This window comes from Lepidochelys kempii, chromosome 3 (genome assembly GCF_965140285.1).
Source record: "Lepidochelys kempii isolate rLepKem1 chromosome 3, rLepKem1.hap1, whole genome shotgun sequence".
In the NCBI taxonomy this organism is placed as follows: domain Eukaryota; kingdom Metazoa; phylum Chordata; order Testudines; family Cheloniidae; genus Lepidochelys; species Lepidochelys kempii.
The window spans coordinates 116650547-116668918 of NC_136382.1; the positions used below are offsets into that span (position 1 = coordinate 116650547).

Sequence of the window (18372 nt, forward strand, 5' to 3'; positions counted from 1 at the left end):
ATTGGTGAAATTCATATCCACCACAAAAAAATCAAATTTCATTTCTCAGTTCATAAACGCGTTGCAACACTTTCCCACTGGATAGCCAACTGACTTCATGTGAAACAACAAAGCATCATGCTCTGCTCCCATTTCTGCAAAAAGCATTTCAAAGAGAAGTGCCTTTGTGGGTTGCATCTTGATAAAGTTCACTATTTTTAGAGCAGAACTGTAAGTATGTGATCCATGTTTCGAGTTGCAAGGGCTTTGCAGTGTATCACACAATGAGTCCACAATATATGTAGCGCAATTTCAAACAATTGCCAAGCCTGCCCTACCTCCAGACACAGAAGGGGCTCCATCCATGCAGATTTTGATACAAGCTTCCCACTTCAACTTGTGAGATGTTAGAAAGTGGTTTAAAATGTTAAACAGTTCAGATCCAGTTGCATGAATCTTAATTGGCTTGCAGAACAAAAAAAATCTTCCAATATTGATGTTTCATGAGCGTACCAAACGTAAGCAATTAAATGAGCTTTCGATATATCCGTTGCTTCATCCAACTGGATTACAAATAAACTGGCTTGCAATCGAGAGATCAGCTGTGCCCTGATGTTTTCTGACATGTCAAAGATTTGGCAGCTGACTGTGTTGTCTGACAGCAGGATCATTTTTAACTTTTCTGCCACACTGTCACCAAGCCTTGTCCTGCCAATGTCAATTGCTGCTGGGAGAATCCGTTTTTCCCTAATTGTGTAAGGCTTTTTATTCTTGGCAATGTGGTATTCAACTGGATACGATGCTTTTAAATCACTTGCAGGGGTGGATACCACATTTTTCACTGTGGTTTTTTGTTTGTTAATTTCTTGTAACTTTCATTCGAAAAAAATCTCTGTTCTTTCCTACCACATCGCCATGTTTTGTTTCCAAATGGCATCTTAATTTTGTTGGCGTCAGGCTATCATTTGCTAAAGTTACTGCACACACTACGCATTGAGGCCTGATTTCTCCGCTAACTGCAATGGAAGTGAAACCAAAATTCAAATATGCTTCATCATATTTTCTTGTTTTTGCAGATTTTTTGTCTGTAACAACTTTAGCCATTTCAGCTTCTGCCTTTCGTTTTGGAACATTACCATCTTTTGGCAATAACTACCAATCCATTTTTCACCAGCGGAATAAGCACAACAACACTGCTTGCTGAAATGACAAATGATACGACATACTGAACTGGGAAAGGTAATTATTGCTATAGAAATGATCGTTGGCTTATAATTAAATACATGGCAACTCTTTCCTGTGTACTGCATCACCAGCCATCACCAAAAAAGTCCATATGATTAAATGAGCTGCAAAATGTTTACTCCTACTTAAGGTCATACTTAATTTGTGATATTGCAGAAATTGCAGATCCCAATATATTAGGACTCCACTGCAAATTTGTCAGCCGGGTGGCTGACAGCGGAGCTCTGCCATGCATGGGGCTGACAACGGGAACCTTAATCCTGGGTGGCTCGTGGCCAGGGTTCCCACTGTTGGCCCCGGGTGGCTGGAGGCCAGGGCTCCCGCTGCCAGCTGCCTGGCTAACAAAATTGTGGTGGAAGCCTAACGTTGAGGGATCTTCAATTTCCGCAATATTATGAATTAAGTAAGGCCTTAGTAATACTAATTTTTAAAAAGTAAAAAAAATGCCTTTTGCATTATGCTCACCCCATGAACATTCCTCCATGCACCACAGTTTGAAAACCTCTGTTACAGAAAATATGTCAGTTAATTACAATACCTAACTCCTACATAACTCTTTTCATCAACAGATTTCAAAGTACCTCATCCTCTTTAATGTATTTATCTTCACAACACCCCTGTGAGGTAGGGAAGTAGTATTATGCCAGTTTTGTAGATGTGGAACTGAGGCACAAGAGGCTAAGTGACTTGCTTAAGGTCCCACCGGAAGTCTCTGGTGGAACAGAGTCTTGAACCTGGGTCTCCCAAATCCTACACGAATGCCCTAAAACTGGACTGTTCTTTTGGGCTGCCTCAAATAATCATCTTTTTCAATCTCCCCAAAATTCCCAGGCTGACTCTGTGCACAGTAGTATGTTCGTATAAGAACTGGTTCCATTCATTGAGAAATAATAATCCCCAGGTCCACAAATAGACTAAGGCTGGCTATGCCCCATGAGTTAAGTCTACTTCAAATGTAAACTGAAATAAAACTAACTACCCACTCTTATAAGATGGGAATAATGTATTACATGAGCAACTTATCAAGCTCCTTCAACTGAACCTGCCTTTGTAACCCATAAGCATAACCCAAGGAAAAATGACATCTACAGATCTTCACTGAGAATCCAGATGTTCAGAAATGCTCAATGATAGCATTTAGACCAGTGGTTCTCCAACTTTTGTACTGCTGACCCTTTTCACATAGTAAGCCTCTGAGTGTGACCCCCCTTATAAATTAAAACCACTTTTTAAAATATTTAACACCATTATAAATGCTGGAGGTGAAGTGGAGTTTGGGGTGGAGGCTGACAGCTTGCAATCCCCCATGTAATAACCTCACAACCCCCTGAGGGGTCCCGAGCCCCAGTTTGAGAACCCTTGATTTAGACAATCAGCACTTTAGCTTAAAATTCAAGACACTACATTTCATAGAGTAATTAAGAGTCCAATTATGCCACCCTTATATTGAATAGTACATTACTCTAAAAGGAGTGTCATTGAAACCAACATTTGGAAAATCTGACCCTAAAAGAGTACTGGATAATTATGTGCCAGATTTTGTTACACTTACTAAAGTTGTATAAGTACTTGATTACTCAAATAATCCAGAAAGTATCCATGAAACTATTCACAGAGTAAAATACTACTTCAAGTGAGTAAGTGAGACAGATTTGGGCACTAAATGTGGAGTACTATATAAACCAAATGTTTGTAACTTTCAGCATTTGCCTCTCACTGTAACTGTGATTTATTTCCAGTGGAAATACAAACCCAGCAAGACTGAGTTTTTAAAAAATCACCATGCTCCATTCTTGGAGTGGAGTGGGGTGCATGAACAGATGGTTTCCAATGAGAGCTGTGATAACAGGTGCTGGTAGAGAGGTCTCGGCAGTAACACAGAAAGGCAGTCCCTCTGTGGGGATCTTCTAACCCCATAAACAGATGGCCTGAAATCTGTGGGATTTCTCTGTTGATCTCAGGTTATCAGAGGGGTGCAGAGGATTCTGACCTGTAGGTCATTACACGGAAAAGCAGACCCAAAGCTCCCTGAGCACATGACACATGAAAACCTGAGTCTCATTTCACAGAGCTCTGTGAAGTATCTCCTCCCCTCCCACTGACCTAGTCTTTATTTCTGCTGCAACTTCAAATTCTAAAAAAGGGGAATTATCCCACTGTATCATGGCACTGTTGGTACAGATTGGAGTAAGGGAAAGATTTCAATGAGAATGAACACCTCTGGCTGTGTATAAGTATATAGTATTGAAGTATTAAAAGTATATTAGATTTTAAAGTAATTTAGTTACATTAGTGCAAGTTTTCTAATACAAGTAAGCCCTGTGTTTGATTTAAAGAGTATGTGGGTGTCAGGAGAGGAGAAAAACAAAGGAAACTTCTTTGTGCTCCCTGTGGCAACAGCTGAAGACTGACAGAAAGCGAAGAGAACACAGGAAAAACAAGTGCATACTACGGGTACGTCTCCACAGCAACTAGACCCCTGTGGCTGGCCCACGTCAGCTGACCCGGGCTCGCAGGGTTCAGGCTGCAGGGATGTTTCACTGCTATGTAGGCATCTGGGCTCGGGCTGGAGCCCGGGCTCTAGGATCCTGTGCGGTTGGAAGGTTCCAGAGCTCGGATTCCAGCCCAAGCCCAGATGCCTACACAGCAATGAAACATCCCTGCAGCCCGAGCTCCATGAGTTTGAGTCAGCTGGCACAGTCCAGCCGCAGGTTTTTCTTTGCTGTGTAGACGTACCCTAAGAGAGTCTCAAAAATGTACTGAGAAGCAACATAACTACCTGAAAAGTGACCTGGATCTCTGTGACCTTCTTCTGAAGCATTAATGGATCGAAATGTTGTAACACCTTACTCGAAGCCACAAACTTCAGAATGTCCTGACTGTTTCTCTCAATCAGGGACAAAGCTTTCTTGCAGTTTTCTTGGTATGCTACCAAATCCTGAAAGAAAGAAAGAAACACAATTCTATTCCGGCCAGAAACAAAGAGAGGCAACAACAAAAAACAACCTAGGGGGGCATTTGTGACAATAAGAAAATGGAAGTGGTCAGGTTCCACCAAGAACAGTTTAAACAAGACATTAGAGAGAATAATATAAATCTGGCAAACTTTTTCCAGGGGTGCTCAGCCCCATCCACAGGAATTCAGTCCTACAGAACAGCTTGTAGGATAGGATCCATATGGGTAGTTTTACAAAATGCAAGGGTCTTTTCTGGCTGTGTGATTCTGTCATTTATTCTTGATTTGGGTATTATTAATATCTGTAACCATAGTATTAATTGCAAAACAGATGTTCATTCAGTGAGTAGATAAAAGAGTGACAACTCTCCGTAGCTTGCTAAAATGCTTACACATAAGGTCCGTGCCATCTATCAGTCCCGTTACTGGAATTTAAATGACCACAACAAATCATTAGACAAGAGAATCAGTAACTACAACTACACAAATAAGAAGAAAAACCTCATTAATTCTCATGAGAGGAAAGCACAAGTGTGGCCCTTTACTGTTTAATGAACTATCTATTCCATGATCTACTCAGCAGAAATCAGGAGCCTCTGTATAATCTGTCAGACTGTCACAGATCTCAGTTCCATGGGTGGTAAATCCTTTTAGCAGAAATAAGCCATTTACTTAAATTATGATGTCTGGGCTATGGTAATCTAAAAGCTGGAGACTTCATGATGATGCATTCTTCTCATTCTGCAGCTCTGACACCTGTTTCATTCGGTGTCTATGCTCAGACAGGACAGGATTTGTTCAGGAAAGTGAGGGAGTTTAGATAAAGGCTGGACTGGCTCACATGCACAGTCAAGCTCAGCAGCCCAATATTATTTTTCTTCCAAAAACAAAGACGTAAGCTTCAAGTCACTGGTGGGGCGCGGGCCCTTCCTGACTGAAGTGTGGCTCACATCTCCATAGTCGTTGCAATTATAAAATAATTTCTAACTGTTCTTTCATATACTGTACTAAGTCCATTATTTTGCTAACAATATTATCTCCCTGTATTTGTCTCTAAACAGCCCTTTAACATTCCAGCCTTACATTACAGATGCAAGAAGCCAATCTAAGATATTTTCTTCTGGATTCAATATGTCCTTCCATTGTCTAACAGTGAGTTCCTGCAAAAAAGTCACCTTCTTACTGCAGGACAGGTGGAAATTTAAGGCCTCATTACATTATATCTCCCCACCCCCAATGACTTCAAAGAAAACTCCTGTCCAACACATGGGAAGCCCACCAGTGTCCATGAAAATCAATGGGAGTTCCTAAGCATTCTCAAGGAAATCCCAATGTTCACTGATGCTGTGTGCAATTGCATAGGGGCCTGATTTAGTTTCCATTGAAATCAAAGGAAAGTCTCCCACTGATTTCAGAGAAAGATGAAACAGGGCCCATATGAAGAAAAATGCACTTTTAGTTAATGTGAGTTTGTGGGAAAGTTGGTGGGCAGCGGTGAATTGTAGAGCTGGCATCTGTATCCCAAAGAAAAAGTGTTTAACTATTATTAAATGAAGATTAAGAAATTGCCCCTCAATTAAGAATTGCTCCTCAATTCTCACTGCTGCAATCCAGAGTCCTAACAATCTAATATGTTGCATAAATGCTCACATGGAGTCTCTTATATTTTCTAGATAGGGTTTTGGGTGTTTGGGGTTTTTTTTAAACTTACCTGGTGGTTTTGTTTAAAAACAGCTGCAGGTTGCGCTTCAGGATCTAAGGCAGAAATGATTTCATTGACTTTCTCAAGAGACTCATAAAAATATGTAATTTGCTTTTCTAATTCTTCCAGAGGAGACAGCAGCTGCTGAGCTTCATAGAGCAGGCCAGGGCAACACTCCTTAGTCTTTTGGCAACATAAAGAAAAAAATCTCATTACAACAGAAAGTTACTGAAATTCAATAAACAATAAATAACCTTTCCATGCACATTGCTTTACATAAGCCCCCTCCTTCTTTTAAAGGTAAATGGACCTGATATTTAGTTCTTATTTAAGCAAAAATTACCATTAATATCAAGTACTTCAGGATCTGGTAATATCTTCTTGCTAATATATTCCACCCATAGTTATTTTAATATATGTGCACTAGATATCATTTAAACTTTTGTGTGGGAGATCTCTTCTTTTATTCTCCCTTACATTATTTGCTATCTTCTGCTTCATGGTCTCTCTCCTGCATTTCTCTTTCTCCCCTTCCACCTCCCTCCTTCTCTCTTCCATCCCATCCTTCCACTCTCACTTTTTCTACATACCCCTTCCTTTTTCCATTTCTTTTGCTTCTCTTTCTCTCATTCTCTACATTGTCTCTGGCCCAATCCTGCATCCCTTACACAGGAGTGTCGCATATATATGATTTGCAAGATCATCTGTCTCTTCCCACTGTACCTCTTCAGTTCTCCATCACTACTTCCCACTCAGCTTCTGTCTTTCACTACTCCACCCCTTTATTGAGGTGAGTTTGAACTACTGTATTTGTTAAGAAGACAATATTGACAAAGGGGTGGTGTATGTGTGTGTGTTTTGTTTGGATTTTTACACCTACATATTTCTCTGTATTTCCCAGCAGTAGAGCAATCAGGGTTGGGCTCTCGGCCAGTTTCAGTTGGACAAAAACACTCACCTTCTCACTATAGAAGTATGGGTGTGCTTTTGGGGACAGCCTGGCAGTTTAAATTAGTGCAACAGTGGTGACACAAGCTAAGGTTCCATGTTCAGGCATAAGCTCCATGAGATGATAAGGGTAAAAAGAGTAGCTCATATATAATAAAACCATCTATTCAACTCAGGAGGAGTGTTAATGACTTCAGGAAGAGGCTGCACACAACACTCTCTGACTGTAAGGACAGGTCTGATTAATGCAGAGCATTTGGTGTGGAGAGAAACTTGCATATGAAAAGTGTGCACTGGTCTATTGTATATATGTACTGACATGCATAACTTTTGGGAGCTAGCACTCAGTCTAAATGCATACACCTGAAACATTATAATATATATAACTTCAATGATTTTTTCCAAATTTATGCATTAGCTCTAATACTTCAGTTATACCAAAAAAAACCAAAACCAAACAAATGCCACCCAGCTACTTTTGAAAATATGCACAATCTAACATAACAAGTTTTATTTTTAAGTAAATTTCCCATATGAAAGCATATCTTTCAAAGAATGCTCATAAATGTCACTTTAGTACAGAATCAAATGGACAAAACTGGGGTGGTTTTAATGATGAAAAAAGCAAAACTCAAACCTGGGGGGACTCAGATATGGGTCCCATTTTATCTAACCCCCTAAGGTCTGGAGGGATAGAAGAGATGTTTAACATAAATAGTTTAGGTTTTAGCTCGTGTCCATTGGAAATAAAGAGGGGTCAAAACCAGAGGGTAGTTTTGGTAGTTTAGTTTTTATAAAAACCCATTATGTGAAACAAATCATAAGCAACCAATTCTAAGCCTGGTTCAGATATGGGTCCCATTTTACTAAGTCCCCTGAGCTTGGGGTTGGTGTGGCACTGGGCTAAATGGTTCCTGTTTGGACCCATCTTTAATTATTAGTCCAACAGTAAACATACTGCACAGCAGAAAAGATATTCCAGGACCTTGCTTAGCTGTGCTTTGATCCCTGTCATCGTTGCAAGCATTTCATTGACTTCTTCTTGGGGAATTTCCTTTGTAATAAGCTGTGCTGTCCTTGTAATTGTCTTGTACTGAGCTTCCATCACAGGCACCTTCTGTTTAATATCCTGCAACAAATATTTTAACAGGTTTATGAATTCATGTGGCACATCAGCTTGTTCTCACCATAGCTGTAGGCGATAGATCTAACTCCCATTGACATCAATGGGATTTTTTCCATTGACTTCAACGAGTGTTGGACCAGGTCCAGAATGTATTTGATATATACTAAGCAAAGGAGTTCATCTCCAACGCTCTGTATTAAAGTTCAGCATTCAGCTGAAAATCTAGTGACACCCCTGCTTGTTGCATTGGAAATGTGTTCCAGAAATGTCACTCATAGAATGCAATCATTTAGATTACCTAAAACACAAAATACACCACTGTAGTATAAAAATATTGATATGGCTATGTAAATAAATAATCTTCTGATCCTTTCATAAAATTAAATAGTTAAATAATTCTCCCTTCTGTGAAGAAAAAAGAGAGAAAGAGAGTGAGAGAGACAGACAGATGAAAGGAAGAAACTCACCTCCAAACCTTGGACAAACATCTTGACATTTAGAAAGGACACTTCAACAGGCACAGAAAATTTTCCATTAGTGCAATCAGCAAAGGTAGACAAGGTGGCAACACCATCCAAGTATTCCTTCCTCATTCTGTCAAATTCATCTACGCGAGCATACTATGAAAAATGGAAAATAAAAACACAGAGAACATGTCAAAATATGCAATGCTGCTACTTAAGGAAACTAATAGGTTCTTGGGAGTAACTGTTAAACTTTTCTTTTCTTTTTATTCAGTGTGATTTGCTAGTGATCTTTTAAGCTAAGGGTCCAGCAAGTCGTTGGTTGCTTGTTTTTTTAAATTTTAATATTGATTAATGAAGCACATAGTTCTTTTTTAGAAATGGGAAAACTTGTTTCCAATCCCGCAAATGGCCCTCACTTCAATTCCATCCATGAAAGAAAACCCAAACATATTTTAAAGTTTGGATCACTTCAAGAACCCCTTTCTCTCTCAGGTTTCTGAAGTGGACCTAACTCCCCAACTCACTTCTCCTGAACTACCAGTAGCCTTTCTTTTGAGGCTTCATATTTTACCCTTTTCTCAATTTTGGCCCTAGACAGGGACACATTCCACCTGAGCATCTACTTTCTCTCAAACTTTGACTTGCTAGTTTATCAATTCAGTGAGTAAAATGCCAATAGTCTCCTAGTATTCTCAGTCACTGCAACCCTCTAACAGTGTCTTTGGGGATCTGGTTTAATGATACAGCAAATATGGCAGCCTCTCCACTAAGGTCCTGGTGCCAGTCCATTCACATTCTCTGCATTGTTGACAGCATTTGACTGTGAAGCTATTAACATCAGGAAATATGAATGCATCAGCATCTGCAACTCAGCAGGAAGAGAGGCAGCCAAACAAAATTGGGGAAGGCTGGGAGGACAGAGGAGATAGAGAGAGAAGTCAGGGAATTAGTTGAGGGCTGGGGTGAAGGAAGAACTGAGGAACTGTTAGAGGGCACAAAATAGACGGGAAAGAATTGAGTGGGAGAATTTTTAGAAGGTCATGGAGATGGATGGGGAATAGGAGTGAGGAGACAGTCTCAAAATGTGCAGGGGAGCATTCAAACTCTGGGGATCAGGATTTGCCAAGTAAACTACTCTGCCCATCACTAGCAAATAATAAAGCTGTGACTATGCTACAAGCAACAGTTTGAAAGGTTTAAAAAAATAAGAGCCAAATGCTGACCACTTTACTAATGTGATTCATTGACAGCAATGGAAATACTCATGAGAGTAAGGAGAACAGGATTTGGCCTCAGGTGAGTAGTCAAAAGTAATTAAATAAAAAATTTCATTAGCCATATGACTACTTCAATGCAGATATTTTTAAATGTGTATATAAGGCTGTCAAATACTTTGGTACAAGTCATATCTCACATCTTCCCTCATGTCGTTTTGAATAACCTCTTAAAATAACATTTCTTTTCCAGCCCGGTGAGTCTCTTTCCTGAAGCGAAGTTTTTTGCTCTCTGTGCCTGGTAGAGCACAAGGCAACAATGATGTCAGCACAGCCTTGGGAATGGGATTGGCTGATTAACGTGTGCTGCCTCTGCTGTTGACTGGCTTTAGCCCTCTGATAAGTAGGTGCAACTCCCATTAAAAAGCATTAGACGTATCCCCTTACACTGTGGCTAAATTTGGCTCTATAGATTCCACATAAACAATGGCTATTTTTTGAAAATCATTTTAATTTCTCAACTATAGAGAATGTGCATTTTTTTAAAAAGTCATGGTCAAATATTACAGAGATAAGTTGCAAAGTATGTTTGCTGATGAACTTGAACAAACCATCTCTACCCATCTTTCTAAAAAGGTACAAATGCAACCAACTATTCTGGTGGTATGTATTGCTTCATGATTTACATATTATATACATTTACATTAGACATGGTCCTTGGAGTCCTGGTAAATTGTCCACGCAGGCTTTAGTGGTACAAACCTTAGGCAGCCTTGCTGCATTGCAATGGTAAAATAATTACTTAAATACAACAACCGTAACAACACATACTTGCTTAACTTTCATAAACAACTCTCTCCATCTTCCATTTAGTAGCAGCAGCTGTTGTTTAAGATCTCTGGAAATGGTCTCATCACAAGTTTCAATAAGGAAGTTACCAGCATCATTCATGGCTGTGTGCTGCTGGATCCAATGAGGTAAATGTCGGAAAAAATCCTAAACACAATATAAGCAGCATTACTAAACATTTTGCAAAAGTCAGTATGTTACACAATAAAATTTAAACCTCATCACCAACAAAGGATATGGATAAACCTTTTCCCTACAAGGCACATTATCCTCTGAAGCATCCCACATTGGGTACTCTAGTAAATTCTTATGTTCCAAAATAATATTTTTAAAAAGAGCTATCAAGATAACCTGCTGCGTTAATGGAGGGGACTCTATATTATATAGCTGTATCTATAATATAGATATAAACAATCAGTACCTTCTCAATTCTAATCAAGTAGGTAGAACTACTGAGGTCAATGGGACTACTCTCCTGAGTAAGATAAAAGGATTTGAGTCTTAATTTATAATACTGCCACTGTTTCATCTAATTTCTGTTTAATTTATATACACTTGAGGATTACTTTTGTTCATTTAAAATCAATTAACTACTAATTCACTATGGGCTGTATTGCAACTTGGACTACATGCCAGCACATTAGTAAGAATCCCCCTTGTAAACTCAAGGCAGGTAATTGTGGGCCTCAGAGCAGAGGGGAAAACAAATGCTTCATGGCTGCTTACTCCCACCTCAGAGCGGGTGAGTGGGGAGGGAGAGGAGAATGGATGGAGCCTTGGTTCTGTCCCCACTCCAGTATTCTAGGCTGCACAGCTGAGCCTGTGCAGGGGGGGAGTGTGAGAGAGAGATATGTATGTGTGAGAGAGAGAGAGAGGTGTGAGATATGTGTGTGTCTGTGTTAATTTTCTGCCATGAGAGGTCCCCAACAAATGACTTCCCACCTTCCTTTTTCCTCTGCCCCAGGAGGAAGGAGGAACCAGGGAGGAACTGTGCTTCAAATGGCTGTCTGAAGTACAATTCTTCCCAGAGCTGCTCCAGGCTCTTTGCCTCTTGCTCAGGGCTGTACCAAAAAGCACAATCTCAAGGTTTCAGAAAGTCTTGTGACAACACAATAGTTGATGCAGATGTCATAACTTATCCATATTTAAAACACCTCCCATATAGCTACAAAGAAAATGTCAAATGGAGGCATATTGCTTAAATGAGTTGGACAGATAATTGAACACAATATTATTTAAATCCCTAAAGAAGAGATGGGTAAAGAGCACTTGTACTATGTACATAGACATATCAGTGAATAAGCTTCATCGTCTCCGAGTAGACTGGGTGTTATCTTCCATCTTCTTTTAGTTTGAGAATAGTGGTGCATTCCCCTGGTGCCCAAGATAACAATACTGATTTGTCAAGAAATACCCAACAGCATCCCAGATATATTATATAAACACTTCCTTGTCTTTTTTTAAACTGCTGTACACATGCCAGGCCCGCTAGAAGGAAAACAAAACCAGCAGTCCTGTTCCTACTGTTCACAACAAAATAACTCCTTCAGAATAGGCACTGACCAGTTCTCTTGTTGGCAGACTTAGCAAAGAGGTCAAAGAAGAAATGAGATGGAAGAATGAATTACCCTGCAGAGGTAGACCTTCTTCATTCCAGGTGTAAATCTCCTCTCCAACACTGGGAAGCATGGCTTGGATACCTCTGAGGCACCATTTCCCACCCCAGACCCTGCGGAAGTTCCTCTGCATAGACCCCAGTCAGCATGAAGGAGGAAGCAGAGTCAGGGCAGGCTGTGTGTGTGGGGGAGGCACATATTGTCCCTGACCCAAGGAAGACTTTAAAAAATGAATACGGTCCCAGCCTATACTATTTTTTGATTCCCCCCGACAATACCTCCTGGGGCCTTGAATGAAGGTGCAAGGGGAAAGGCCCTGGAAGCATGGCTCCAATGGAGCTGTGCTGGGAGGGGTCTGAGAGGGACTGCTGGGGTTGAAAAGGTGTGGGGTTTCCCTGTGAATGGCTGAGGCCATCTGCAGGTCCTCAGGAATCCACTAGGTTGGAAGGCAGTTCTCAGCAGGTGACAAACCCTGCTCCTCCTGATGGCATGGTGCAGGGGCATCACAGATATTTCCCAGTAAATAGCCTCCTTGTGCAACTTTGAAATTACTAAGCCAAATTTATCTTTAGTTGAAGTTCCTGGCAGTTGATGGAGTTACAGAAAAGATGGATTTGTTCGGCGATGAATTTGTTCTGTTATATTTCAATTATTTGTGCGAGGAATATGAGAGTCCAGGACGATTATTTCTGGCAAGTTTCAAAATTGTTTAGGTTAATGAGTTCATGGTAGAATCCCTTAAACTAGGGGTTACCAAGGGAAACAGGGAAGAACTTTACATTTTAGCATTGCAAACACAACAATGATGCAAATATAGAACTTGTAATCAGACAGGGAGCTAAAGGAGAGTTGAAACATTATGGTGTGGTATGAAGGTTTTATGGCCTACATTTGGGATGCACCATAATTCTCATGCATGGTGAACTTAAGAGTGAGTTATGTAGGTCATTCCAGGTGAGTGCCATAAAGCCCTTATATCACGCCACAGCATCAGGGATTTTGTATGTTATACATACATTACAAAACAAATATTTTGGAAATATTTCAGTAAGTTTTACTTTGTGTTACTGATGCTATTTAATTACCTCTATCCAACTTGAAGCCAGGATGCCTTTGTTAACATTAGTTGAATTGTACAAACTTTAGTGAGAGTGAAAGTTATAACTGATAAATTATAAAAGCCTCTTAAATGACCTAAAATAGATTTGCCATACATGATGATGTCACTCTTAAGGTCTAGTACAGCATCTTGAAAACACGTAGGACCAGAAGCAAATTCTGTTACCTTCTGATAACTGGGGACACTTCTGATCCTTGAGCCAGTGTAATATGAGGGAGAAACTGCACATTTTGGGGGAAAGGAAGTAATATTCCTATGTCAGAGTGCTGTATTTATTTATTTATTTACTTACTTACTTACTTATTTAAACTGGCTATTTGAAGCTGCTGAGAGATTTGGAATAGGATTGCCAACTCTCCAGGATTGCCCTGGAGTCTCCAGGAAATAAAGATTAATCTTTAATTAAATATTATATCATGTGATGAAAACTCCAGGAATTCATCCAACTAAAATTGGCAACCCTAGCAGTCAAAGAGTCCCAGTGGAGACAGATTAGCAGATGGACAGAGTGCAGATGGGATGGTCAAAGTTGCATCATGAATGCAATTCATCACATGAATATCAGGAGCACGTGTGGCACTATTCACAGTTCACATTTTGTGTTTAAAATCTGCTTTAAGATGAAACTGTAGAACAGACTCGGCACATAGATGTTGTCTTAAATGTTCATATACAAAGAATATATCAATATTTCATTTTATACACATGAACATAAACCACACATATAAGCCTCTGACACCCATGTGCATTTATCATGTGTCTGACCATCTCACTTGCCCATTAATCTACCGTTGCCAGGACAATTTATAAAATGCCAAACTACTGAGACAACTTTTACAGGCACAATTTTTGTTTAAACATAAGAAACGCTCCTTTCTTTCCCCCCAATTCAAAGTACTGAATTTTAAAAAAAAAAATTAAACTGGCTTGTGACCCACAATGTGCAATATTCTGTCCTCAGCTGGTGTCAGGATTAAAGTCTGATATCTTTTTAAATAGGAGATATTTATCATTGGTAGTGCTGAAGACCATAGATATTAAAATTGTGCCATTAAAATAGTAGTGTTATCCTTACGAGTGAAAAACTATCTTAGGTCATTTAAAGAAGTTTCTAAAATGTATTTGTCATAATTTTTCACCCCCTCTGAGGTCAGAGCACAACTCATGATACCAAAGCAGACAGGGTTATGGTGAACTATATAAATGCACACAATAGTTGGAACAAATTTTAGACCTATTTAAATAATTTCTAAAATAGTTTAAAACATCCTTATTTTTTAATTTGCTGGGCAAACATAACTACAAATATACGTAGATAAACTGGCTGTAGACAGAGTGGTAATTCAGAGAAGTCACCTGAGTGGTAAACAAAAAGGTAAAAGCATAATATTTACTGCACATAAATGCTTGTATAAACAGCTCACTTTAACTCCTAAATTGTTGCAAAGAAAGAAGTGATTAAACCAGTTTTACTACAAAATATGTGGCATATACAGAACACATAATGATGCAGTATGATATAATGGCACTTGTTTTGAGTGAGCTGCATAACAACACATTCTTGACTTTCCCATTTGTGAACAAAGCGGCCACCCTAAATTCATGAAAATAAAGCCTTTATGCTATACCATCCTGTATGTGCTCGCTGTCTTTCCAAATTTATACATGCACACATGAGTGCCCACATGCGCACACACACAAACCTGAGGCAAATATGCTCAGATAAAAAGTATACTATGCATCTGTGAAGGTTTCTGATAGTGAAGAAAGTAGACCAGGAATTATTCCATGCATAAATCTCAACCTGCCACAACTCTCATCATCTAGGGCTTCTCCCCAGTCTTCTGCAAACAGCCCCTAACTGGTCACTGATATATACTTTTTTAAACTTGTTTTGTGTAGGTTGTAAAACTTTTACTGAACAGTCATAAAAGCCATATACAGGGGTTGGATGAAGTAGCTAATATTCCTTACCTTTTTGGCATGTTCAGGCTGATTCAACATTTTTTCAGCATCCTCCAGCCAGGCCTGCAGACTGGCCACAGTGCTGCTATATCGGTCCCAGTTAGCAATCACTTCTTCTAACATGCTCCTCACACTTCTCACCTCTACCGACAGGTTCCTCCACTGGGCTGTTGTTTCATTCATGAATTTCATCACATTCTCTGCTTCCTCCACTAAGACATAGAAAGCATATTGAATTTTTAAACACAACTTAAAAGTCTTGGAGCTGCTGGAAGTATTTATCCAAGTATTTAGCATGTATTTCTTTTATTAAAAATATTATTAAATCTCTTTTATTATTCTTGTTAAGTAATTATATTTTATATTCTTTTCAGCATCAGTAGGTTTGTTTAAACATATATTAAATGCACAACCTAATCACAGAATCATAAAACCACAGGGTTAGAAGAGACTGCAAGGTCATCTAGTTTAACTTCCTGCCAAAATGCAGGATTTGTTGTGTTTAAACCATCCAAGACAGATGGCTCTCCAGCCTCCTTTAGAAAAACCTCCAGTGAAGGAGCTTCCACAACCTCCTGAGGGGTCTGTTCCATTGTCCTACTGTTCCTACAGTAAGGAAGTTTTTCCTGAGGTTTAATTGAAATCTGCTATGCTGCAGTTTGAACCCATTGCCTCTTGTCCTGCCCTCTGTGGCAAGAGAGAACAATTTTTCTTCATCTTTTTTGTAGCAACCTTTCAAGTACCTAATGAGTGCTATCATGTCCCCCCACACCCTTAATCTCTTCTTTTCTAAACTAAACATACCTAGTTCCTTCAGCCTTTGCTCGCATGGCTTGTATTCCATCCCTTTGAGCATCTTTGTCACTTGCCTCTGGATCCTTCCTAGACAATTTCTCTACATCCTTTCTAGACAGTGGTGACCAAAATTGGACACAGTACTCCAGCTGAGGCCTAACCAGTGCCAAGTAGAGCAGTACTATCATCTCCTGTGGACTTGCATGCTATGCCTCTGTTAATGCAACGTAAAATTACATTTGTTTTTTTTTCAAACACCATCTTATTTGCTGATTCATGTTGCGGTTATGATCCACCACAACTCCCAGATCCTTCTCAGCAGTGCTGCTGCCAAGTCAGTTTTCCCCCTTTCAGTACTTATGCATTTAGTTTTTCTTTGTTGTCTTTGTTGAATTTCATTTTGTTATCTATAGCCCATTTCTCCATGTTATCAAGATCCCTCTGAATTTTAGCTTTATCCTCCAAAGTATTGGCAACCCCTCCCCCCGAAGCTCTATGTCAGCTGCAACATTAACGTTGAGAAATTAAGCATACGTTGTAAAAAATAAAGTATACAAAGAATGTCACATTAACTCAGTTATGGTGCATATCCTGCATATTATTGGTGTATGCATCTAATAACAAAAAGGTAATATAGGATGAGTTAAATGTAACAAGGAAAGAAAAATAGAAAACTACGTGTGCGGCTGCTTCAATGATGAATTTGCATTAAAAATATTCAGTGAAAATCTATTCTAATTTACAATTGTGTAAATCCAGATTAATGACACTGGATTTTTGTCATTTACTTTTTGAATTTTCTGTCTGTGGTGTACTTGATTTCTGGGCCATACCGGTGCATTTGATTCCCTCTTTTTAAGGAAAATAGACAATGCATCCACAATGCAGGATCCTTTAAGAAATGAATTCATAGCTTAGGTGTCCTTAGTTTGCACTATTGATGTTACCAATAACTCGGGTGAATATTTATTTGTTGGAAAATGACTTATTGCTGGATTTTTTTTAAAAAATCATGAAATAATTTCTATTGCTCTTAAATTTTGTAAAGTGTATTTTTACAAAAATCTAAATTTTGGAACAAATTTGAGCTGATAGTGTCACTTTAAATGGGTAAGATATTCCTTTTCACTCCCTGTCCATAAGCCATCTTAACAACTGCAGCATCTCACCCCAGAGATTGCTGCACTATTATTTGACAGTGTTTAAAGTAGTCCCCACCAGATGCTTCCAGAGCCATCCATGCAACCTCACTGAACCCAATGGGGTTGTATAGGTGGAACAGAGAATAGCCGATCCATCCATAGGTCATCGTATACTGCACCTATCATTTTGATCATTCTTTGTAATTCTGTGAAGCTTGTGAAAGGTACTTCAGTGAATACTATTTCTACTAATAATGATACTGGATGAGACTGCTTTGCATGTGGGTGCAGAGGCATAATAATACAAAAGATCCTTCCATGGCTTGCACACCAGGAATAAAAGACCACTCCTTGAGCCTAGAGATAACAGAATGGTGCAGCTTCCCCCTGTGTAGTGGGGAGTTCAGCGAGGGCTAACAATCCCTCTACAACTTCCCCCTGGATAGCTGTTGCTCTGAAGTGCCCCAACACAAGGCTGTTCAAAATGGCACAAATTGCATCATTATTATTATGATTGTGACTATCATTAAATCCCCATTCCAGATACTTCGAGAGGAGACTGTTGCTTTTTTACAGTCCACCCCCCGAAAAGCACAGATGACCTCTGTTACTCAGTTCTTAGATGTTATCATTTCATATTTCCTCCAAGTTATTCAAAGTGGGTGAAATTCACCACAGTGCAGGAGGCCAGTACAAAATATGTGAGACTTATTTGGTGTATGGGCATTGTGCTAGCCCTCTGCACCGGAATGAATTTCACACTTTGTGAATCAAAATCTTCTTCACTTACAACCAGGAGTACTTTTCTACAAGTCAAAAGTGGAAGACTTTTTACAATTAACACTTAGATTTCCTCATGTTCAAGTAGCATATTCTAATAATCACACAGTCAACACACACTCATAGAAATCCACTGGAATCTAGTCTTGTCAGATCCCACGTGGTTAATTACAGGTACAGTACAACTGTATTGCACAGAAGGAATTGGCTTCTAAATATACTCTGAGGAACTAATTTAAGAAGGATATTAAAATCAACAGGACTAAAATGCCTTCAGAATTGCAACAGATACAGAGGTATTTACCTGAGCCATTAGCTTTGGCATACATCTCAGCTGCCCTTTTCAAGATCTGGTATGTAACTTCATACTGCTCAAAGAATTTACTGTTTTCAATAACAGACTGAAAAGGGGAAAAACAGTTATAAGGGGCAAAAGTAAATGTCACATGGAATAATAAGTACAATTCC

The 18372-nt window shown here is 39.3% G+C and overlaps 1 protein-coding gene and 1 long non-coding RNA gene across 13 annotated transcripts in view; one reads left to right on the forward strand and one right to left on the reverse strand.

Annotated features, from left to right (window-relative positions):
• The window catches only part of SYNE1 (spectrin repeat containing nuclear envelope protein 1), a 501907-nt gene that overhangs the window by 332241 nt on the left and 151294 nt on the right, over positions 1-18372 (reverse strand). For all 11 annotated transcript variants that reach the window (XM_073337684.2, XM_073337695.2, XM_073337685.2 and 8 more), the window contains 7 exons: positions 18209-18305; positions 15197-15399; positions 10469-10633; positions 8424-8576; positions 7816-7959; positions 5892-6065; positions 4004-4162 (listed from right to left, as the gene is read on the reverse strand). In XM_073337684.2, the coding sequence (XP_073193785.2) occupies positions 4004-4162; positions 5892-6065; positions 7816-7959; positions 8424-8576; positions 10469-10633; positions 15197-15399; positions 18209-18305 (1095 nt within the window). The remainder of the gene's footprint in view (positions 1-4003; positions 4163-5891; positions 6066-7815; positions 7960-8423; positions 8577-10468; positions 10634-15196; positions 15400-18208; positions 18306-18372) is intronic.
• LOC140909129 (uncharacterized) lies at positions 1098-16604 on the forward strand. 2 transcript variants are annotated; one of them, XR_012158094.2, is made up of 4 exons: positions 1098-1218; positions 9891-10040; positions 10511-10614; positions 12068-16604. It is a non-coding gene; the product is annotated as an uncharacterized LOC140909129 (long non-coding RNA). The 2 variants fall into 2 exon arrangements; XR_012158093.2 differs by lacking the exon at positions 1098-1218 and having other exon boundaries at positions 9243-10040.